This window comes from Carassius auratus, unplaced genomic scaffold (genome assembly GCF_003368295.1).
Source record: "Carassius auratus strain Wakin unplaced genomic scaffold, ASM336829v1 scaf_tig00043601, whole genome shotgun sequence".
NCBI lineage: Eukaryota > Metazoa > Chordata > Actinopteri > Cypriniformes > Cyprinidae > Carassius > Carassius auratus.
The window spans coordinates 77,490-102,195 of record NW_020526784.1 but is presented as its reverse complement, the minus strand read 5'-3'; the positions used below and the strand labels follow the sequence as shown (position 1 = coordinate 102,195).

The following is a 24,706-nucleotide window of genomic DNA, read 5'->3' as shown; positions in this document are numbered from 1 at the left end:
AGTCACAGTGCTGTTCATGATGGTGAGTGGGGAAAGTGCAGGTGGGTTTCTCCTGAAGTCCACGATCATCTCCACTGTTTTGAGCGTGTTCAGCTCCAGGTTGTTAAGACTGCACCAGACAGCCAGCTGCTCAACCTCTTGTCTGTAAGCAGACTCATCACCGTCCTGGATGAGGCCGATGACTGTAGTGTCATCTGCAAACTTCAGGAGCTTGACAGAGGGGTCTTTAGAGGTGCAGTCGTTGGTGTAAAGGGAGAAGAGCAGAGGGGAGAGAACACATCCCTGAGGGGCGCCAGTGTTGGTGGAGCAGCTGTTTGATGTGAATTTCCCCAGTCTCACTAACTGTTGCCTATCTGTCAGGAAGCTGGTGATCCACCGACAGATAGAGCTAGGAACAGAGAGCTGGGTCAGTTTGGTCTGGAGGGTTGTTGGGATGATGGTGTTGAAAGCCGAACTAAAGTCCACAAACAGGATCCTCACATAAGTCCCTGTTTTGTCCAGATGTTGCAGGATGAAGTGCAATCCTATGTTGATTGCATCATCCACGGACCTGTTTGCTCGGTAAGCAAACTGCAGGGGGTCCAGTAAGGGTCCAGTGATGTCCTTCAGATAACCCAGAACCAGTTTTTCAAACGACTTCACGACGACAGACGTTAGAGCCACAGGTCTGTAGTCGTTAAGTCCTGTTATCTTGGGTTTCTTTGGGATGGGGATGATGGTGGAGCGTTTGAAGCAGGAAGGTACTTCACACAACTCCAGGGATCTGTTGAAGATCTGTGAAAAGATGGGGGCCAGCTGGTCAGCACAGATTTTCAGACAGGCTGGTGTAACACCATCTGGGCCTGGTGCTTTTCTTCTTTTGTTCTTCTTGAAGACCTGGCGCACATCATTTTCACAGATTTGAAGAGCAGTAGGTGTTGAACGGGGGATTGCAGGAAGTGTTAATGGTTGTGCAGGGAGATGGTCAGAATGGGTGTTGGGGGTTTCAAATCTGCAATAAAACTCATTCAGGTCGTTAGCAAGTCGTTGATTAGCCTCAGTGCAAGGGGATGGTGTCTTGTAGTTAGTGATGGCTCTTAGACCTCTCCACACTGAAGTTGAGTCGTTGGAAGTAAACTGGTCTTCCAGCTTTTTAGCGTAGGTCTTTTTAGCCGCTCTGATCTCTTTGTTCAGTGTGTTCCTGGCCTGATTGTACAAGACCCTGTCCCCATTTCTGTAGGCATCCTCTTTGGCCTGACGAAGATGTCTGAGTTTTACTGTAAACCATGGCTTATCGTTGTTGAATGTTAAATAAGTCCTGGTAGGAATGCAAACATCCTCACAGAAACTAATATAGGATGTTACAGTCTCTGTGAGTTCGTCCAGATCGGTGGTAGCAGCTTAAAAAACACTCCAATCAGTGAGGTCAAAACAAGATTGTAAATCCTGCTCCGTTTTGCTGGTCCATCTCTTCACAGTCCTTACTACAGGTTTAGCAGATTTAAGTTTCTGTTTGTAGGATGGTATAAGATGAATCAGACAGTGATCAGAATTTCCCAAAGCTGCTCGTGGAACAGAGTGATATGCATCCTTTATTGTGGTGTAACAGTGATCCAATATATTACTGTCTCTGGTGGGACATGTAACATGCTGTCTGTATTTTGGCAGTTCACGGGAGAGATTGGCTTTATTAAAGTCCCCCAGAATGATTAAAACAGAGTCCGGGTGTTGTTGTTCTGTCTCTGTGATCTGATCAGCAAGTTTCTGTAAAGCTGAGCTCACGTGCGCTTGCGGATGGATGTAAACACTAACCAGAATGAACGAGTGAAACTCCCGCGGCGAATAGAACGGCTTGCAGTTGACAAACTGCATTTCTAGATCAGGACAGCACATCTTCTTTAACACAGTTATCTCTACACCACCGCTCATTGATGTAAAAGCATGTCCCGCCGCCGTGCGATTTCCCCGTGGATTCTGATTCGCGATCCGCTCTGAACAGCTGAAAGCCCGGCAGATGGAGCGCGCTGTCCGGTATGGCGTCATTCAGCCAGGTTTCCGTGAAACACAGAGCAGCAGAGTGAGAGAAATCCTTATTTGTCCGATAGAGCAGAAGGAATTCGTCTGTTTTGTTAGGTAGAGAGCGGAGATTTGCCAGATGGATGCTAGGCAACGGCGTTCGAAATCCGCGCTTCCTGAGTCTAACGAGCGCTCCCGCTCGCTTCCCCCGTCTGCGCGTCCTGAAGCGTTTGATCAGCGCCGCCGCTCCTCCGATAACAACGTTCAGTAAAACGTCTGAATAATTTAAATCTGGTAAAAGATCTTGTGGTGTGTTCTGCCGAATGTTCAGCAGTTCATCCCTGGTGAAACTGATAGTGTTTGTTAAACAAAAAACAGGAAAAACGAACAAAAACAGTACAAACACTGGAGAGCCAAGCACTGAAGCAGCCATGCGCGTCGCCATCGAGAAACATTTCTTGGAAAATGATGATTTTTTTCCTTTTTGCTCTGTTTTCTTGTCTGTAAGTATTTAATATAAACTTTTTTTATTGTTTATTGAGGCAAAATTTGTAGTCAATGGTTTGTTAATAGAAAGAATTGAACCTTAAAATAAAGTGTGGCTGTAAGGTTTTCCTTCTCAAGATTAAAAAATGATTTCATCTGCAGGTGTCAGTTTTGAGAATGTCATCAAACCAGCTGAAACTCATATGTCTGGGACAGAAAGGGATATTATAAGTATCTCCTGTAGCTACTCCTCAGCAAACAGTCTGCTATGGTATCGCCAATATCCTGAATCAGCACCTGAATTTCTTTATGTTATTCATGCCACTTTTTACGTTTTACAAAAGTCTAAAATTGTGGATCAAGATCCTCGATTCTCCGCAAAAATGAATGAAAAGAAAACTCATATGTACTTGGAGATCTCTGCTAAAGTGACAGACTCTGCTCTTTACTACTGTGCCCTGGAGCCCACTGTAACAGGAAAACCAACTGCACTGTACAAAAACCTTACTTACTGTACAGTGTGAAAATAGCATTGACATTTTCATGTGCCATTCAGAGGATTTACCATTCAATATATATATATATATATATATATATATATATATATATATATATATATATATATATATATATATATATATATATATATATATATATATATATATATATATATATATATATAATGTTCTCATTGGCTATCGTGGGTATCAACAAAGACTATAAAATGTTCTGTCTTGATCAGGAGCAGTTAAATACTCGTTAAATTAAATGTGTTTCTTATAATTTAACATTTTTATACTAATAATTTATACAATTATATGTAAAATTGAGTGAGCAGAGTTTTTTTTTTTTTTTTTTTGAGAATGAAGATGTCCAATGCTTGAAGTATACATATGCTTTCCTGTTGTAAAGTTGTTGTAAAGCCCCTTAAACCTTTTTCAATTAGTCCTTCAGCACACATATGCACTAACATGGATGTTACTCCCCCTTCATGACCACGTGCTTCTGAGGGGGGTGTAACACTAGAACAGTATGTTCTCTTATGAATTACAGAAGCTGGGCAGCTTTTAAATTGTGTGTTACACATGACACTAACCACACCCACAATATTAGTACACAATATACTGGATGTCAACACGGATTCATTTACACCATAAAACGATATTCAGGTACAGTTTTCTAATTATATCAGTAATAGAAATACAAACAACATCTTGACTGCCAACATGGAGAAACAGATGCTGTTAATGATTCTCATCGTAGTTACAGGTAAATAATACTAAATCATACTAAACATAGTAGAAAGCTGTAAAAACAGTATTCTATTTTAATGCAAAGCAAACCTCACCCTGATGTTTATATATGCACACACACACACATACACACACACAACTATATATACACACAAAAACATGTTTTATTCCTGATCAGAGATTGATGTATATATATAAAAAATTAATTTCAGGTGGATTTGCAGACAAAATTGGACCAAGAGAAGGATATACTAATACAATCAATGTAGAAGGAGAGTTTGTGACACTGAGCTGCACATATGATGTGAGAAGCAATAATGTTTATCTTTACTGGTTCAGACAGTATCCAAATGAAAAACCTCAGTTCTTAGTGCTCAGAGGTGCCCGACCACAGAGCAGTGAGCATATACCATCCACTGAACTCATTCTTGAGAAAGCAGCTCTGTCAGATTCAGCTCTCTATTAATTAAATTCAATTCAATTCAAGTTTATTTGTATAGCGCTTTTTACAATACAAATCATTACAAAGCAACTTTACAGAAAATTATGTTTCTACAATATTTAGTAGTAGCTAGTAGTTTGTGCATATTTGACAGGTTTTTTAGAAAAAAATAAAAATTATAATAATAATACAAGACGTAGTCAGCTAGACGATGAACTATCAGTATTATTAATTAAGTTATTATATGATGCAGTCACACATTTAGTAATATTTGTTAGTCCTGTTTGTTGATTCAGGGTTAGCATCATCTGAGGTCCTCTGAGGGTCAGCATCATCTCTTCTCAGGTGTTCTGGATCCAGACTGGAGCTTGTGTAAATCCTAGTTACCATGGGATGTAAATCCCGTGGCGAAACATAGAAACAAAATAGAGACATCATTAGCATAGCTGCTGATCCAACAAAGTAAAATTAGTTTAACCCAAGCTAATGAATAAAAATGCACCTTTGATCAGATGCAACTACACTCACAATTTAAAAGATACATTATTCGAATGCTTGGCGAAAGAGATGTGTTTTTATTCTAGATTTAAACAGAGAGAGTGTGTCTGAACCCCAAACATTATCAGGAAGGCTATTCCAGAGTTTGGGAGCAAAATGTGAAAAAGCTCTAGCTCCTTTAGCTATCCTAGGAACTACCAAAAGTCCAGCGTTTTGTGACCTTAGGGTGCGTGATGGGTTGTAGTGTACTGTGCTCTTCGAGCAGCAAAGTGATCCAAAATCTTGAGACACTTTACAAAAACTCAAATACACAACATGCTTTGAACAGTCTTTGATCAAATTGCATCAAACCACAATTTATCTTTTTTTTTTTTTGTAAACCACAGCTCTAGAAATTAGAATGTGAACTGAATTCTGGAGATTATGAAAGATTATATAGGGGGCGTGTGAAACTATCACTTAGCATTTGTTTTTCTAAATGCTATTTAAAATTCAAAAATCAATCAGTATACAAAATTTATGTTTTTTTTTTTTTTTTTTTTTTTTTTTTTTTACTAAAAATATTAAAAACAAACAATCAAGAAAACAAACAAACAAAAAAATATAGTAGTTCTCTATATTTTTGTAGAAGTTATTTGTTCATTATCCTCTATAGATGACATAAACCTGAATAGCTGTCATGTATATAATGGCAAGAGGAGGAGTTAAACAGACACTAGTGCACAGATAAGTAACAATCCGGCTCTGTGTGAAGCAGCTGTTCTTTGTTTAGCCTGTTCCTGGCAATTTGCTGAGTGAACATGTTCATCTGTATCATCACACACTCGGTCATTAACAGAGGGTATAATATTGCAATATTTTAGACAAATCTTGTCAGTCTGACTGGGAGGAGTTTAGCAAATATGTTGTACAATAGGACTGTGAGCATTTCACAAGTCTTTTTAGATCATCTGATGTTTCTGTGTGCCTACTGTTCACACCTGATTATTGTGCTAAAATGTTTATTTATTTATTAATATTACTATCATCAGCTCAAGGTAGGATATTGCCACATGCCTAAACATTCTTAGAAAACCTTTTAGGATCAAAAACATGCATTTTTTTAAAGACCAAATTCAGGTTTTGGTAATTTATAAATAATGAGTTTGGCAAAAAAGTCTGGTCACTTTTATGAGGACATGAAACGTTTTATGCATAACATAAGTGAGCTTAACAATTACATGATTGTAATCAGAAGTACATCTCAATATAAGTGACTCAAAATCATTTTAGATGGTACATTTTAAAGCACACAGTAAACTGGACAAAAACATGCTGTTCTGAGCTCCAACAGAAGGGGGCAACATGAAAGAACAGAACATGTTTCATATTTCATTAACCCACACACACATTATTCATACACAACAGAAGTTCACTCAGTCTCAGGGCTTTCATTCAACCATCAGCTGCTCTCATATTTTTATTCATTTTATAAAACTACATTCAGCAGAATTTGGAACTAATATATCGGTATGTTAATAATTATTATAAAACGAATCAGTTTAATAAGTACTAGAAATTAAAAATCTGATCTTTATAGTGGACTTCAGTTAAGATGGAGGAGAGGCAGATGATACTCATAATGATCATCACATTTTCAGGTAAATATACTTTTAATCACAATTACTTATATTTTGTGAATCAATTAATTTAATCTTATATCATTTTGAATGACAAAAAAAAAAAAAAAAAAATTACATCAGGGTTTTAAAGTATGATTCACTCCATTTCAGGTGGTTTTGCTGATAGAATTGGTCCAAGAGAAGCAGACACTAATATAATCAGAGATGAAGGAGAGTCTGTGACACTGAGCTGCACATATGAAACAAACAGCAATAATATTTGGCTCTACTGGTACAGACAATATCCAAACAGAGAACCAGAATATATACTGTATAAAGGCGCTCGATCATTTAGCAGGGAGAATATACCAGATGGGTTTCAGTCGACTACATCCCAGACATCCACTGAACTTACTATTGTAAAAGCAACTCTGTCAGATTCTGCTCTTTATTACTGCGCACTTTATGTAGAAGCCCAGTAATACAAAATACCAGAGAAGCTTTACAAAAACTCACATGAAATAAATGCTTTGAAGAGTCTTTAATCAATCAGTATCAAAACACATCATGTTTTATAAACCACAAACAGTGAATGTGGTAACAGCTGTGAATTTGGGAGGTTAAAAATGTTGCATAAGGGCATGTGAATATAATAAAGCATGCATCACATGGTTTCACATTATCACTTCTCAGTTAAATCCTTGCAAAACAACAAAAAAAAAAAAAAAACTTATTTACATTCATGTTTATGAATTTTGTTCTTCAGGTGTCACTTTTCTGAATGTCAGCACTAGTCTGAACGATAAAAAGGAAGCAAATCATAAAAGTTAAATAAAACCATTACATCACACATTACATCATTACAACACTTTCTGACAGAGGCTTCCTTGGTTAATCAGTATATTTGACAACTAAAATGCAGGTCTAAATTCTATTAAGGCTAATGAAAAATATGAATTACGTGGTGAGTTATCACCACAAACACATTCAGGATCAGAGATCAGAGATCTATGATCAGAGAGAGATGATCTGATTTATAAATTCAGGACTGTAGCTTTAAGAGAAGGTACTCTCTGGAGACACCCTCAGCTAGAAAATGAATGAATGTTTAGTTCAGTAACACTCTATCATGCTGATGAACCTGAAAACCATCATCCTGAAAATGATGCTTTGTTGTATGCCTTTGCTCTGGTCTCTTTCATTTCAACCTTCATATTTCTCTTCATCTGGTTCATTTGTAAGTCTAGAGAGAATAAAAATGTTGATAATTTCATCTGCAGCTGTCAGTTTGGAAATTTCCCCACACCAGTTGAAACTTATATGTTACGGACAGAAGGGGACATTATAAGTATTTTATATGGTTACTCCTCCTCAGCAAGAAATTTCTGGGGACAAGGAGATCAACAGAACCCAAGAACAGATCGTTAGGATTATTTTTTGATAATTATATATTTGTGGCTGAAGAAAATTTTAATCACTACCTTGGTGTCCAATACAACCTCAATGAGCATTCAAGTGGGCTCAAGTTACTGTACAGTTTTTTTGTGGATATTAACATTAATATGATCATTCTTTTTAAGGAAAAGCTAAATTATTCAGATTTTATGGTTTTTTTATATGAGTCTAGGAAGCAGGCAAACATTTTGTTAGCAAGTTTAGTGCAAAACCAAATAAGGGTAATTTAGAATAAATATTATATGATTTAATGTGTATGTAGACCAATGTCAGTGCTCAGCTTTTTTCTTTTCTTCTGCACTCTTGCATGTAATAATTTTATGTTTGCATTATTATATTATTATATATTTTCATAGTTTCCATTCTATTTAATTGTATTTTAATTTGTTTATTTCTTGGTATCCTGTGCTGTTTTATTTCATGACAATGGAGTTAATAGGTGTCAGTTTTAGGAATGTCATCACACCAGTCCAAACAGGTGTTTTGGACAGAGGGGGAAATATAACTCTGTCCTGTATCTACTCATCAGCGATTAGACTCCAGTGTATCTCCAATTTCATGGTTCAGCTCCTGAATTTCTTTTGATAATACTACATTGGACAGGGACAGTTTCACAGAAGTCTCACATTGTAGAACTAGATCCTTGATTGTCTGGAAAACGGAATGAAAAGAAAACCTGTGTGGACCTAGCAATCTCTTCTGCTAAAGTGACAGACTCTGCTCTGTACTGAGCCCACTGTGACAGCAAAACAAACTACACTGTAATAAACCTGACTTGTGTTAATCATCCAGTGGGTAAATTATTAATCATCCAGCATATTTTTACAGATATTTGTGTGTTAGTTTAAAAATAATAAATACATAAATTAATGAATAAAGAAATAGTATCTTGCTAAAGAAAAACATTTATCATGCATTGATTTAACATTTAAAGTAGTTTTCTGTAGAATTCTATGTGATAATGCATTTTGTTTATCTTTTATAAATAATCCAAAGACAAAAAATAAATTAATTAATTAATTAAAAAAGTAAAAGTTACTCAAACATATTTTCAGTTCAAGAAAGCACATTATTTAAAAAAGACACATGCTGTTTTGAGCTCCAACAGAAGGGGGCAACATAATCTCACAAGTTATGCTTCACAAGCATTTCACTGATGATCACCAGTGATGATTAAAAAGTACTATCAACATTTAATTTCAAACACTGAATGTAGCGAATGTCGACTAATTAAATTAATTACATTTTTAAAGTAATACCCTGCTGGAAGTCTATATTTTCACTTGCTCTGTGTAATTTTGGTCAAGCAAATTCATTAGACTTTCAGGTAAATATACAATATTTTATTCAGAACTACAGTAACTTGCAATCTACTTTAATTCTGTATTAATCATGATATATTTAGTATTATGCATTTATGCATGATTCAAAACACATCACATTATTGTAAACCACAAACAGGGAATGTTGTAACAGCTGTCAATTTAGTGGATAAAAAAGTCATATAGCATGTGAATATAATTTAGCATGTAATGCATATTCTCTTATTAGCTTGTTATTATCGCTTCTCATATTAGGTTGTGTTTATAAGTATCATGAAAAATGATAGAAATTCACTTTTGAGCAAAATAGTCCGAATATTGGCAATGAGCAGCAAACTGAAGAACACAAATGCGTTTTCAAAACAAAGAATTAAAAAGAAATGATATCATATTTAAACAGCTACTGTATGCATGTTCATTTCATCTTTTCTTTGGTGCTACAGATTTAATGTCAGGACAGAAGGAGGAGTTTAGCACAGGCTCTATACAGCTGAGTAGATATAAACATCACACAACACTGTGTGGAGCAGCTGCTCTGTTTTTAGCTTGTTCTTATACTAGATCAGTGATTTAAAATGTTGATCTATATTGTTATACTGCTGTCATCAACCAAAGGTATTATATTGTAAAAGTAAAAGCATTTTATTTAAATGGAAGTGTTTGAAAATACATTTAAGACTACTTTCATCTGCAGGTTACGGAGCCTCGGAAGTCATTACTCCAAAAAGAAACAGAGAATTTGCTCTTGAGGGTGACATTAATGTGACACTCTCCTGTAACTACAGCGGTTCTGCTTTTGGTGTTCACTGGTATCGTCAATATGCAGGTTCACCACCACAGTTCCTCATACTGGAATATTCAGGGATAACAACTCCAGCTAAACCACCCATTCCAGGAATAACCATCAATCACAGAAAATCAGAAAGCCATGTGGATCTGATCATCTCCTCTGCTGCTGTATCAGACTCTGCTCTGTACTACTGTGCTCTGGAGCCCACACTGACAGGAAAACAGACTGCACTGTACAAAAACCTCACAGTATTTTGGGAAAGTATTAAAGCAAGGATTTTTCTACTGACATTTTATTATTCAATGTTCATTAAATACCCAGCTAACCAATAAATAATAAAAACTCCTTCTTCATGCTTTATGCCATGATTTAAACATATAAAATGAAATACTATTATTTATTTATGTGGGATTGTGTTATAAATAAGTCTTGTCTGTCATATATTGTGTGAGATGAGGGGTGAATGTTGTCTGAGTAGGAGGAGTTTAGCACACACATTGTGAAATGCATTCTCAACATTTCACAAACCTCATTGGATTAACAGATGTTTCTATGTGTCTCCTGTTCAAACCTGATTATTGTGCCAACATGTTGATTTATTTATTTGTATTTCTATCATCAGCTCAAGGTATTGTTGTATATGCTGGACATTTCATTAGTACACTGTAAATATTTTGAAGTTGTCAATAGAACAAATAATACTGAAGTATTACTTTTCTTTTACAAGAAAATATTTTCAGTCTAAACACACACATTTAGTTTTGTACTTTAATTTAGTTCTTTTTAAGCAAAAGGTCCTGCATATTGGTATTTTAATAGATTTGAAAGTGGATGTCAGTTTACTTTCTGGCTCTGTTTTTGAATTTTAAATGTATGCTTTAAATACAGGTTCCAGAGCAGCAGAAGTCATCACACCATTCAGTGATTATCAGTTTTCTGATGAGGGTGAGAGTGTGACACTCTCTTGTAGCTACACTGGTTCTGTTCGAGGTCTTCACTGGTATCGTCAATACGCAGGTTCACCACCAAAGTTCCTCATACTGGATTCCTATGGGGCAGTTATTAAAGCTGATCCTCCAGTTGCTGGAGTCTCAATCCATCACAGAAAAGACAACAGTAGTGTGGATCTGAAGATCTCCTCTGCTGCTGTCACTGACTCCGCTCTGTACTACTGTGCTCTGGAGTCCACAGTGAAAGGAAATCCACTGCATGCTGTACAAAAAGCTGTTTAAATAAAACTGAAAGTGAGAGCTGGGGATGACCGTTTATATTTTTAAAAAAATGACACAGATATTTCTTATGAAGTTCTTAGATCCTCAAGAAACTGTCATACTGTGAAAATGTTCTGTGGTTGAAAGTGGAAGATTATCACATTTATGAGGACATAAATCATTTATAAATAACATGTTTAAGCACAACCATCAAATGACTGTGAATATAAACAAATGTCAATAAAAAGAACTCAAACATATTTACCATTAAAGCACAGTAAAGCAACTTGGTAAAACATGCTGTTCTGATCTCCATCAGAAGGGGGCAACATTATTTCACAAGCTGTTTTACTCACACCAAATAATCACCTGACATCTATAAGAAACAGCTGAAAGCACAGAACATGTTTCATATTTCATCAACCCACACATACATTATTCATACACAACAGAAGTTCACTCAGTCTCAGTGCTTTCATTCAACCATCAGCTTCTCTCATATTTTCATTCGTTTTATAAAACCACATTCAGCAGAATTTGGAGTTCATAATGATTATATAATGAATCAATTTAATAAGTACTAGAAATTAAAAATCTGATCTTTATAGTGTACTTCAGTTAAGATGGAGGAGAGGCAGATGATACTCATAATGATCATCACAGTTTCAGGTAAATATTATTTTAATCACAATTACTTATATTTTATGAATCAAATAATTGTATTCAAATATAATGTACATTTTTAATAAACACAAAATTTAATAATGACATTTAAAAATATGATTCACATTTCAGGCATTTATGCTGATAGAATTGGACCAAGAGAAGGAGACACTAATATAATCAGAGAAGAAGGAGAGTCTGTGACACTGAGCTGCACATATGAAACAAACAGCAATGATATTTGGCTTAACTGGTACAGACAATATCCAAACAGAGAACCAGAATATATACTGTATAAAGGCGCTCGATCACGGAGCAGTGAAGAGGATATACCAGATGGGTTTAAGTCGACTACATCCCAGACATCCACTGAACTTACTATTGTAAAAGCAGCTCTGTCAGATTCTGCTCTTTATTACTGTGCACTTGAAGTAGCCCAGTGATACAAAATACCAGAGAAGCTTTACAAAAACTCACATGAAATGAATGCTTTGAAGAGTCTTTAATCAATCAGTATCAAAACACATCATGTTTTTATAAACCACAAACAGTGAATGTGGTAACAGCTGTGGATTTAGAAGGTTAAAAAGGTTGCATAAGGACATGTGAGTACAATTCATCTTGGGTTCCACTCCACCTGTATCCACAGGATACCTATTTAAACAGGGCGTTGCTACTAGGGATCTGTTGAGACAGTTCCTTCAACAAGCTTATGCAAGAGCAAGTGGTAGCCCCTGTGTGACAGGCCAAGACTTAGTATGATGCTAGGCTCGCTGTAGTATCCCTTTAAATGAATCTATTATTGATTCCAGGCCTTGAGCTCTACCCTCGGCCCAGGAGTCTGGCCCTAACAGGTAAGCTTAGGTATGTAGCCTAGGCCTTTGGCCGCAAGGGAAAATATCTATTTTAATATCTCATTAACATGGATTTTACTTCCCCTTCCCCTATGCTTTATGACCATGTCCTTCTGAGGGGGGTGTAACACTAGAACAGTATGTTCTCTTATGAATTACAGAAGCTGCGCTGCTTTTAAATTGTGTGTTACACATGACACTAACCACACCCACAATATTAGTACACAATATACTGGATGTCACCACAGATTCATTCACACTATAAAGCGATATTCTGGTACAGTTTTCTAATTATATCAGTAATAGAAATACAAACAACATCTGGACTGCCAACATGGAGAAGCAGATGCTATTCATGATTCTCATCGTTACAGGTAAATAATATTGAATCACACTAAACATAGTTGTAAACTGTACAAATCTCAATTTAATGCAAAGCTAACCTCATCTTGATGTTTTATTTTATTTTTTTATATATTGCAAGGACACATTGGTGGCATGTTTTACTGAAAAAATCCTGATCAGAGATTTCAGAACATAATGTATAAATTTTTTTATTTCATTTCAGGTGGATTGGCAGACAAAATTGGACCAAGAGAAGGAGATAGTAATATAATCACGAAAGAAGGAGATTTTGTGACCCTGAGCTGCACATGTGATGTTAGCAGCAATAATGTTTGGCTTTACTGGTACAGAAAATATCCAAATGGAGAACCTCAGTATTTTCTGCTCAAAGGTGTTCGATCAGAGATTGGTGCTGAGGATAAATCAGACCATCGGTTTCAATCAAGTACATCCCAGTCATCCACTGTCCTCATTGAGAAAGCAGTTCTGTCAGATTCAGCTCGCTATTACTGTGCTCTAAGAGTAGCAGCCCAATGATACAAAATTCCAGAGACGCTTTACAAAAACAAGCTTTAAACCGTCTTTAATCAAATCATCAAACCACAATTGATTATTTCTTGTAAACTGCACCTCTGGAAATTAGAGTATGGCAACACCTGTGAATTTTGGAGATAATGAAAGGTTATACAGGGGGCATGTGAAACTATCACTTCGCATCTGTTTTTCTAAATAAGTAATTTAAAATGACTCTAGACTCAGAAATCATTCAGTATACAAATGGTTTTTATTTTTGAGCAAACAAACAAGAAAATAAATAAAATATATAATTATTCTAAAGTAGTCATCCTTCCATGATCCTTTAAAGACCAAATAACCTGCATAGCTTTCATGTAGCTATATAATGGCAAGAGGAGGAGTTAAACAGGCACTGGCGTACAGATAAAGATAGGTAACAATCAAACTCTGTGTGAAGAAGCTTCTCTTTGTTAAGCCTGTTCCTGGCAATTTGTCGAGTGAACATGTTCATCTATATTATCATCACCACAAGGTATATTTTTGAAAAATACTAAAACCTTTTAAACTGTTTTGTGTACAGTATATATTATAATATACTACCAATGCACTATACTTTATAATATTATATAATACATTATATAAAAGATTAATATATAAATTTTATGTTCATAAAAGATGTGTGTATGTTTGTTTGTTACAGTTGATGATACAGTTCAACTACAGCTAGTCCACCCCAGAGCCGTTAAATATGAGAGTTACGACACTCTTTGATCTCGTCGCCAAGCATGTCACGTGGTTCATGTAGTTCTCAATAGTTCTTCAACTATATTTGAAGCAATAGGGCTTGGGCGCCGCGTTGCATTCTGGGACGTGGCGGTCCTGCTGGTAGCCTCGCGAATGTAAACATACAGCAAGTCGAACGAGAAGAAGCAGAGTTAGGAGAAAGAGAAAAAATGGTAAAATCGCGAAAAGGTTGTGGGATTTAAAGGGATACACAAAATAGGGATGTCAGGGACCGGTGTGTGCACAAAATCTGAACGGTTTGGATCCATATGAAATTCCCAACAAAGAGTGGAGCACCGACGATTACTTGCTGCCGCACTTTTGCATTACCGATATCTTCAGCTACCTTGTTTGTTTTATGAGCGCCTACACTTCAGAACAGTTCCGAAGCTACAAGTCATTGGAGTCTCATGTGCAGTTCACAAATGGATATGTTCAGGAAAAAAAAGTATACGTTACAGTAATCTGGACAAAGGTAAGCTGCGCTACACCTTGCTGCTAGTTTGGTAAACGTTAGTGCTAACAACCATTCACACATGTAATTACTTTGAACAAAAGTGTAGTTAGAAGCTGTCAACCCTCCCGTTAGCCCTTTGATCGGACCTGTCTGTCTCTATACTGTTGTCCTGTTGCTACCCCTTGCCCTTCCAGCGAAACATGTTTTCAAAGCATCGTTTGCTTACCTGAGAGCAACCTTAAGGCCAATTTATACTTCTGCGTGATGTTGGGCTTTTTAAGATAGCGTGGTTGTTGTGAGAGCACGATTTCACGCCAATCTGTAACTAAAGTCACGTTAGACCTAGCTTCACAAATCGCTTTACGTTTGTTAATGCAGCAGTTTTGTAGTTCGAATTTTGCTGTCAGCAGAGGGATAGCAACAAAAAGATAAATGTTGAAATTTCCGGTATTTTGGATGAGTAACCCGAGAAATTTCCCTTATTTTCAATGTTAACTTAAGCTATTTAAATTAACATTCAGATGTTATGGTCTCCGTGGTCGTGCCTCCAAGCAGGAAAGCGGTGTAAAGTTAATCCATTCTCATTTTGTTTTCCCCATGGCGATTATGTGTTGCGCTATTACACCGCACAATACAGCAACGGTTTACCATGCTTGAAATAGTAAAATGAAATAGATTTTTAATTAATCAAATTAAGACACATGGATGAGAGGGAGTATGTCTAAACACTGCGCAGTAGTCCGAGTAGCCGAGTATGCCAAGTGATGACGTCACGACGCCCAAGCCCTATTATAGGTAAATATTGACGCATAATATGTATTGATTATTACGTTTACACTTGCATTACATACATATAATAGCATTTTTTTTTTCTGTGGAGTGGCGGAAACACGGCATTAATTATTTTTTGTGTTTAATTTTGGAGGGAAGATCGGGCAGCTCCGAATACATTTACAGCAACGACTATGTTACAGCATTTCCCGGCAAATATTAACGCGTATGAACTGATTACTATGTTCTCTTTTCCTTAATACGATACAAAACATTACCGTTAATGGGATTCATTTCAGTATGGTTAACCCCTTCATCCTTCCCTAAACATAGGCTAAACCCTAAAGATAAGTGTACTGTTAATATTAACCTACAGTATGTCTGTATATTAATAGTATATATACACACATACAAAAAAAAAAAAGCTCTCCTTAGAACTAATTTGTATAATAAGAAGGTTTTAGGACAACTTTTGATTAATTTCAAATGAGATATATATATATATATATATATATATATATATATATATATATATATATATATATATATATATATATAGATAGATAGATAGATAGATAGATAGATATGGATATACACACACCCACTCATAATATACAAAATTATATACAATGATAATAATAATACAAAACTAGAAATGGATCAAAAAAGTGAATTAAAGTTGTCTTAAAACCTGCTTCTTAGGAATTGGCCTGCCACTTCGGACCAGACTTCTCCAGACGATAGATGGATGTACTAGGGTCCCAGTTTTCTGCAGCTCGGAGCTGATGGTACTGCTGGACATCTTCTAAATGCAGGGCAAGTAAGCATGATGTGCCTTTCATCTGCTGCAGTAAGTATCTTTGGGTGACATTAATGACCAGTCCTCAATTTCTTTGTGCTTCTTCAATAGAGCTTGGGCAGCACATCTGAAGCAGCGCATCCGTCTTATGTCTTGTTGCTGCGTCTTGCCGTGGTATATGTTTTTTTTTAGCTGAGTTTGGCTGTTCCTAACCCAAATTTTATTTTGATGCTTTGAAAATGTTTTTATAACGTTTATGCCAATAAAACCCCTTGAATTGAATTAATTTTTGTGTGCGTTTAATTTTGGAGGGAAAAGGGGACTGCTCCGATAAGGTATAATAATTTACAGTATGTGCTGTATATATTTTTCTTGTGCTTCTATGGTCATAATTACTAACATCCTAAAGTTATGTTAAGACACATTCACATAAATATATACACATGCACAACAAGTGAATATCAATGAATGCCAGAAGCTGCTCAGTTTAAGTCAAGAAAAAATGTCAACAGTGAAAAATATACAAGGCAACCAATTGCATTCAATAAAGCATTTAATTAAACATTACATCCTGTGAGAGGGTAGATATATTTTCCTTGATATTTTTTCCAGAGCAGCAGTGTACATGTGCTTCTTTCATCAAAAATTTTAAGAGCCATGAACATGAGTTATGCAGCTGAAATTCTTCACTGTATTCTAAATAACAACTACTAAAATCATGACTTCAGTTTTTTGGTCAAAAGTCAGTCTCAAATTGTTTCACATGTCAGCCTCTTCAATTTAAAAATAGATTAATAATCTTTCTTTTTGCAATTATACTTTTTATTTGCTGGGATCATCCACATTTATGCTACATATCCTATCATCACAATGCACTGTCTAACAAACGATCTGTGTAACTTTAATGACTAAATTAACCAAAGAACACCCTTGCAAGATACAAGTTAGCTATGTTATCTAGTTGAGCTAGTAAAAATAAATAAAAAACAAAAATTATAGTTAAACTAGCTAAAGTTAATTGTAATCAGGTGTACTAATACGGTCGCAAACAAGTGTTAACCACTTTAACAACAAATCTAATAACCAACGATAAACGTTGTATGCCAACGAACTTGAAGAGAATTTGAGGCAAAGTAGCCCATCATCAGATTATGGTAGCTAATATTAGTTAAGTGTTTGTTATTTAAGCAACGATTAAGAGTCTACCTACCTCAGACTCCAATAAACATTAATAAAGCTGGCTACATAAAATACAACTATTATATAAATTCATGAGAGGTCGGCTAATGCGTTCAAATGTCGAAAATACAGTAATTATATCAATTTACCAGCGAGCGTACTTCAGAAACATTGAAAATGTGTGGAGATCATCGCTGGAACTATCAGTGTTTGGAACTATTGGCTGCTCCATGACACGCTTTACTTCCGCATTCCAAAGTTTCTATGGCAGTCTATGGGAGTGTCGCAACTCTGTTTTTCAACGGCTCTGGTCCACCCGTTCCAGGAATAACCATCAATCACAGAAAAGAGCAAGTAAATCTGGAGATCTCCTCTTCTGCTGTATCAGACTCTGTTCTGTACTACTGTGTTATGAGGTCCGCAGTGTCAGGAAACATAGTAACGTAGAACAAAAAAACTTTCAACAAAACATCACTGCTATAGCCTGGCAAAAATAACACCATCTATAAGTACTGTTGATGACCAGCTGAATGTCTGGGATTTCCTAAAATATTGCTGGAACTTGGAACATGAATTAGCATACTAAATGTCTTAATGAAAACGTCACATTACAGAAAGGTTTCGTTGATAAAAAAATGTTATTAGCATGAAGAACAACCTGGACATGTGCGATTAGTGTGTGATGTCACTAACCACACCCACTTCTACATTAATTCAAACTGTAGAGTCAGTGAACCGTATCTTCTTCATTCACATTAAATACATGAATTCCCTAAAGTACATCATTGCAGTGACTCTTATTACTGCAAACATTATTTGCATTAAAACAAAATAAATTACTTGAAATATTAACATGGACAGATGTCGACTGCTGATTCTCATGACATGTTCTTTTTTAAGTGTCATTTTTGAATCTTGTTTTTTTTTTTTTTGAGATGTTTTTAGAAATAATACTTATTTTATCAAAAGTGACAGTAAAGACATTTATAATATTACCATAGAGTTCTATGTCACATAACTGCTATTTCTTGAGCGTCAAATCAGCATATTACTATGCTGATAATAATTTCTGAAGTATCCATTCATCATTGTTAAAAATTAAATTATTTTACAAGATGAATTGCTAGTGATGGAAGAGAACACTATTCTGATGCAAACTATTATGAATTTCATACTCTTCTTAAAATGTATGTAATATAGTGTACATTTGGGACAATTCTGAAAGGTTTTCATAAATTCCTATCCACCGAGCAGTATAGTTGGAGCAATTTTGCACATTTAACTTTTTGAATGCATTAGTTCTGAGATACATGTATATGTTCATTATCTGCCACTAGGGGATGAAGTTACAGCAAAAACAATACATGCAGTGAATTATTTACATTCAGAATTCTAATTGTATTTTCTTAAAACAGAGGGCAAAATAATCAAAGATTTCAAACAGAGAGAGAGAGAGTAACTCTGAGCTTTATATAATAGCTCAAGTACAAAAGAGCAAAATCAAATCCTATTAACTGACAGTTTCTAGTGGAAAGATAGAAGGTGGTCTAAATATCCAAAACCACACCCACATTTATAGACTATTAGCTGCACAAATGACTCCCCATTACATTGATGCATTTACTTTCAACTTCAAATCATTAAGCATATATTAACACGCCTAATTTATTATAAATACATTTCTTACCATGGAGAGATGTGTTCTACTGCTTCTTATAACAGTAACAGGTAAAGTGCATTTCATTAGACTTGAACAGACTGAGTATTCAAAGTGTTAATTGTGTACATAATTTAATTGATATTATATTAATTGAATCTGATATTCTATATTTCATTGCATAATAAAAGTTATAATTCATAGCACTCTTACTTTATCAACAGAGAGAACAGGAGTTAAATTAAACTTTTAATAAAGAATAATTAATTCTTTTGCAGGTATATTTGCTGATAGCATTGAACCAAAAGACAAGGACAATATAATCATTAAAGAAGGAGAGTCTGTAACACTGAGCTGCACATATGATACAAGCAGCAAATATGTTTATCTTTACTGGTACAGACAGTATCCTAACAGAGAACCAGAATTTATACTGTGGAAAGGTGCTCGATTATGGAGCCATGTTGAGGATATACCAGACCGCCGGTTTCAGTCAATTACAACTGAATCATCCACTGAACTCACTATTGCCAGAGTAACTCTGTCAGATTCAGCTCTCTATTATTGTGCTCTAAGAGTTGGACCCCAGTGATAAAAAAATGCCTGAGATGCTTTACAAAAACTCACATCCAAACTAATTTCTTTGAACTGTATTTGATCAACTGAAAATCAAACCACAGATATACTTTATGTGAACCACAAAGTCTCTGAATAACAGAATATGGCAACACCTGCCAAAACTTAACTGAGATAAATGAAATTAAGGATAAAAGTTTACTTCATGAATTATTACCACCGTTCATGCTGTGATCATCAGTGTTCATGCTGATGGTTTATAAATTAAAAACAGCTCATTCATTTGACTTTACCAAACAATTAATATTTTACCTCAACGGTCCAAACTAAGGTGTTGTTTGAAGAAGGAGATAAATTGTATATGTATATATGAATCTCATTACATTCATATATTTACCTTTCAATTGTAACTCATTAAGCATTTATTTATTGGCTTATTTTATTAGCAAATTTTTGACCAAGGAAAGATGTGTTATACTTGTTATTCTAATAACAATTTCAGGTAAAGTGCATTTCAAATATCAGCAATAGACTAAAATATATGGTGGAATCAAAGTGTTGATCATGTACATATTTAATTCATTGATTATAAATTATAATTCTGACATCATATATTGTTTTTTATGTTGTTAATTCATTGCACAGTATATGTAACAACAGAAAGGAGAGGGGTTTCATTAAACTTTTCTAGCTGGAAAACATGCAACATCTTACTTAAGTACACTGTCCTGCAGATAAACTAAAACTTCTGGAAAATGATGATTTTTATTTTTGTTTTCATTTGTTCTCTAACAAAAGTATATTCTATCACAAACTGTCAGGATTTTATAATTTTTTTTTGCTGTTCTATTATTTCATATGAATATTTATTTCTTTAAATATTGATTTAATTTTGAATATTGCGATCTGCAGGTGTCAGTTTTTGGAATGTCATCACACCAGTCTAAACTGAAGTGTTTGGGACAGAGGAAACAGGAATAATACTGTACAAATGCACATCCCTGGTAAGTACAATGAACATTTGAAAAATGACACTACTTTGTAAAATGACAAGTGAAAGCAGATCCATTAGGCATCCATCCATCATAATATTTGTTCATTTCTGTGTTTTACAAGAAGTCGTCGATTATTTTCCGGGAATCACTCCCAGCGTGGCCTCACCCTCTTGGGCATGAGAGTGAGATGGCGCCCCCTAGTCTGGTTCTCTGTAAAATTGAAGGTTGAGCTCCAGTCCAGGGGCTTTTGTTCGAGCACTTTGTTCGAGAATTACTGAACCGGTTTATTTGAACTGGATCGTCGGTTCTTTTAGACCTGCGGTGCGTCTATATTGTACGTCATTTATATGATTTATATAAGATGTCGATATGGACAACTGCAGGCATTTACATTAGAGCAGAAAGTCGTATTCACCTTTTGAACTCATTTAACTCACTTAAATGTCAAATTCGCTTTTTAATGTCAGAAACGACTTCTATTTTCACAGGTATTCGCATATTTCAGCCATCCGTCACTGTCTGAAACGTAATAAAACTGTATTAATCTGTCGTCTCAGATACCCTAACACGATTATGCGAGTCACGTAACGTAGGTTGGCCGTTTGAGGTAAACTGTTCATCATTTAACGTAAATAATGTTGGCCTGTAGAAGTTTAACAGTATTGTAGCCGCAAAAAAAGTTATAATTCTGCCAATTTAAAATAATTATTAATGAAAACATTAAATAAACTTACCTTAAAACAGTTGAAAGCCGTGGCTTTGCCCCGTTGTTCTTCCAAAATGACAGTTGGGGAGCGATTTATACATCTTCAAGGCGCGTTAAATAACCCAGCGCTGGCCTGAAACAACCCAGCGACACAACCCAGCATGTTTAACCCAACTCCTGGTTAATTGAAACTACCCAAAAGTGTTTAAAAAGAAATAAAATAACCCAACAAAATGACCCAACAGACTCAACCCAGCATTTTGGTTTAAAAATAACCCAGCCGTTTTTAGAGTATTTTTTTCTGTAGAATTCTATGTGATAATACATTTAGTTTATCTTTTATAAATAATCCACAGACAAAAAATAAATTAATAAAAAAAAAGTAAAAGTTACTCATATTTTCAGTTCAAGAAAGCACATTATTTTAAAAAAGACACATGCTGTTCTGAGCTCCAACAGAAGGGGGCAACATAATCTCACAAGTTATGCTTCACAAGCATTTCACTGGTGATCACCAGTGATGATTAAAAAGTACTATCAACATTTAATTTCAAACACTGAATGTAGCGAATGTCGACTTATTAAATTAATTTAATTTTTAAAGTAATACCCTGGAGGAAGTCTATATTTTCACTTGCTCTGTGTAATTTTGGTAAAGCAAATTCATTAGACTTTCAGGTAAATATACAATATTTTATTCAGCACTACAGTAACTTGCAATGTACACCAATTCTGTATTAAATCATGATATATTTAATATTATGCATTTATGCATGATGCAAAACACATCACATTATTGTAAACCACAAACAGGGAATGTGGTAACAGCTGTAAATTTAAAAAAGTCATATAGTGTGTGAATATAATTTAGCATGTAATGAATATTCTCTTCATATTAGCTTGTTATTATCGCTTCTCATATTAGGTTGTGTTTATAAGTATCATGAAAAATGATAGAAATTCACTTATGAGCAAAATAGTCAGAATATTGGCAATGAGCAGCAAAATGAAGAACACAAATGCATTTTCAAAACAAAGAATTAAAAAGAAATGAGCACATAATTAAACAGCTACTGTATGCATGCTCATTTCATCTTTTCTTTTGTGCTACAGATTTAATGTCAGGACAGAAGGAGGAGTTTAGCACAGACTCTATACAGCTGAGTAGATCTGAACATCACACAACACTGTGTGGAGCAGCTGCTCTGTTTTTAGCTTGTTCTTACTAGTTCAGTGAGTGAACATGTTGATCTATATTGTAATACTGCTGTCATCAACCAAAGGTATTATATTGTAAAAGTAAAAGCAATTTATTCAAATGGAAATGTTTGAAAATAAATTTAAGACTACTTTCATCTGCAGGTTGCGGAGCCTCAGAAGTCATTACTCCAAAAAGAAACAGAGAATTTGCTCTTGAGGGTGACATTAATGTGACACTCTCCTGTAACTACAGCGGTTCTGCTTTTGGTGTTCACTGGTATCGTCAATATACAGGTTCACCACCACAGTTCCTCATACTGGAATATTCAGGGGTAACAACTCCAGCTAAACCACCCATTCCAGGATTAACCATCAATCACAGAAAAACTGAAAGCCATGTGGATCTGATCATCTCCTCTGCTGCTGTATCAGACTCTGCTCTGTACTACTGTGCTCTGGAGCCCACACTGACAGGAAAACAGACTGCACTGTACAAAAACCTCACAGTATTTTGGGAAAGTATTAAAGCAAGGATTTTTCTACTGACATTTTATTATTCAATGTTCATTAAATACCCAGCTAACCAATAAATAATAAAAACTCCTTCTTCATGCTTTTATGTCATGATTTAAACGTATAAAATGTAATATCCTGCCATTTAAAGGTAATTGTAAGCAACATAAATATGTTTTCTGCAAATCTGGATAATTATTGCTATAGGATCCTCATTTCAAGATTATCCCCTGAAATGTCACTGAAATATGTTGTAACTTGTAATTAATTAAGTCTATATGTATCTATGTAATACTACTTATTTGATTAAATATGTGGGACTGTGTTATAAATAACAGTCTTGTCTGTCATATATTGTGTGAGATGAGGGCTGAATGTTGTCTGAGTAGGAGGAGTTCACACATTGTGAAATGCATTAAGACTCTCAACATTTCACAAACCTCATTGGATTAACAGATGTTTCTATGTGTCTCCTGTTCAAACCTGGTTATTGTGCCAACATGTAGATTTTTTTAGTTGTATTATCATCAGCTCAAGGTATTGTTGCATATGCTGGACATTTAATTAGTACACTGTAAAAAATATTTTGAAGTTGTCAATAGGAAAAATAATACTGGAGTATTACTTCTCTTTTACAATAAAATATTTTCAGTCTAAACACACACATTTAGTTTTGTACTTTAATGTAGTTCTTTTTTTAAGCAAAAGGGCCTGACTACTGTTTCTCAGAAGCCAATAACATACTGGTATTTTCATACAGTAGATTTGAAAGAGGATGCACATTTATTTCCTGGCTCTGTTTTTGAATTTTAAATGTATGCTTTAAATACAGGTTCCAGAGCAGCAGAAGTCATCACACCATTCAGTGATTATCAGTTTTCTGATGAGGGTGAGAGTGTGACACTCTCTTGTAGCTACACTGGTTCTGTTCGAGGTCTTCACTGGTTTCGTGAATACGTGGGTTCACCACCAAAGTTTCTCATTATGGATTATAATGGGGCAGTTATTAAAGCTGATCCTCCAGTTGTTGGAGTCTCAATCCATCACAGAAAAGACAACAGTAGTGTGGATCTGAAGATCTGCTCTGCTGCTGTCACTGACTCCGCTCTGTACTACTGTGCTCTGGAGCCCACAGTGAAAGGAAATCCACTGCATGCTGTACAAAAAGCTGTTATATAAACTAATGTCAATAAAAATAACTCAAACATATATACCATTTTAAAGCACACAGTAAAGCAACTGGATAAAACATGCTGTTCTGAACTCCAACAGAGGGGGGCAACATTATCTCACAAGCTTTTTTTTTTTTTACACCAAATAAGCACCTGACATCTATAAGAAACAGCTGAAAGCACAGAACATGTTTCATATTTCATTAACCCACACACACATTATTCATACACAACAGAAGTTCACTCAGTCTCAGTGCTTTCAGTCAACCATCAGCTGCTCTCATATTTTCATTCGTTTTATAAAACCACATTCAGCAGAATTTGGAACTAATATATCGGTACAGTATGTTAATAATTATTATAAAACAAATCAATTTAATAAGTACTAAAAATTAAAAATATTATCTTTATAGTGGACTTCAGTTAAGATGGAGGAGAGGAAGATGATACTCATAATGATCATCACA

General features: G+C 35.2%; 4 gene segments (V, D, J or C); all 4 read left to right on the top strand.

Annotated features, from left to right (window-relative positions):
- The first annotated feature begins 10,347 nt into the window (after window positions 1–10,347).
- LOC113086614 (Ig kappa chain V-VI region NQ5-61.1.2-like) lies at window positions 10,348–11,074 on the top strand. The segment is given in 2 exon segments: window positions 10,348–10,470; window positions 10,731–11,074. Coding segments are annotated over 2 exon segments (420 nt in total).
- Window positions 11,075–11,513: 439 nt separating this feature from the next.
- On the top strand, window positions 11,514–12,159 carry LOC113086613 (T cell receptor alpha variable 3-like). The segment is given in 2 exon segments: window positions 11,514–11,722; window positions 11,849–12,159. Coding segments are annotated over 2 exon segments (357 nt in total).
- Window positions 12,160–12,904: 745 nt separating this feature from the next.
- LOC113086612 (T cell receptor alpha variable 3-like) lies at window positions 12,905–13,452 on the top strand. The segment is given in 2 exon segments: window positions 12,905–12,944; window positions 13,139–13,452. Coding segments are annotated over 2 exon segments (354 nt in total).
- Window positions 13,453–22,482: 9,030 nt separating this feature from the next.
- On the top strand, window positions 22,483–23,485 carry LOC113086621 (T cell receptor alpha variable 9-2-like). The segment is given in 2 exon segments: window positions 22,483–22,637; window positions 22,717–23,485. Coding segments are annotated over 2 exon segments (468 nt in total).
- Window positions 23,486–24,706: the final 1,221 nt, after the last annotated feature.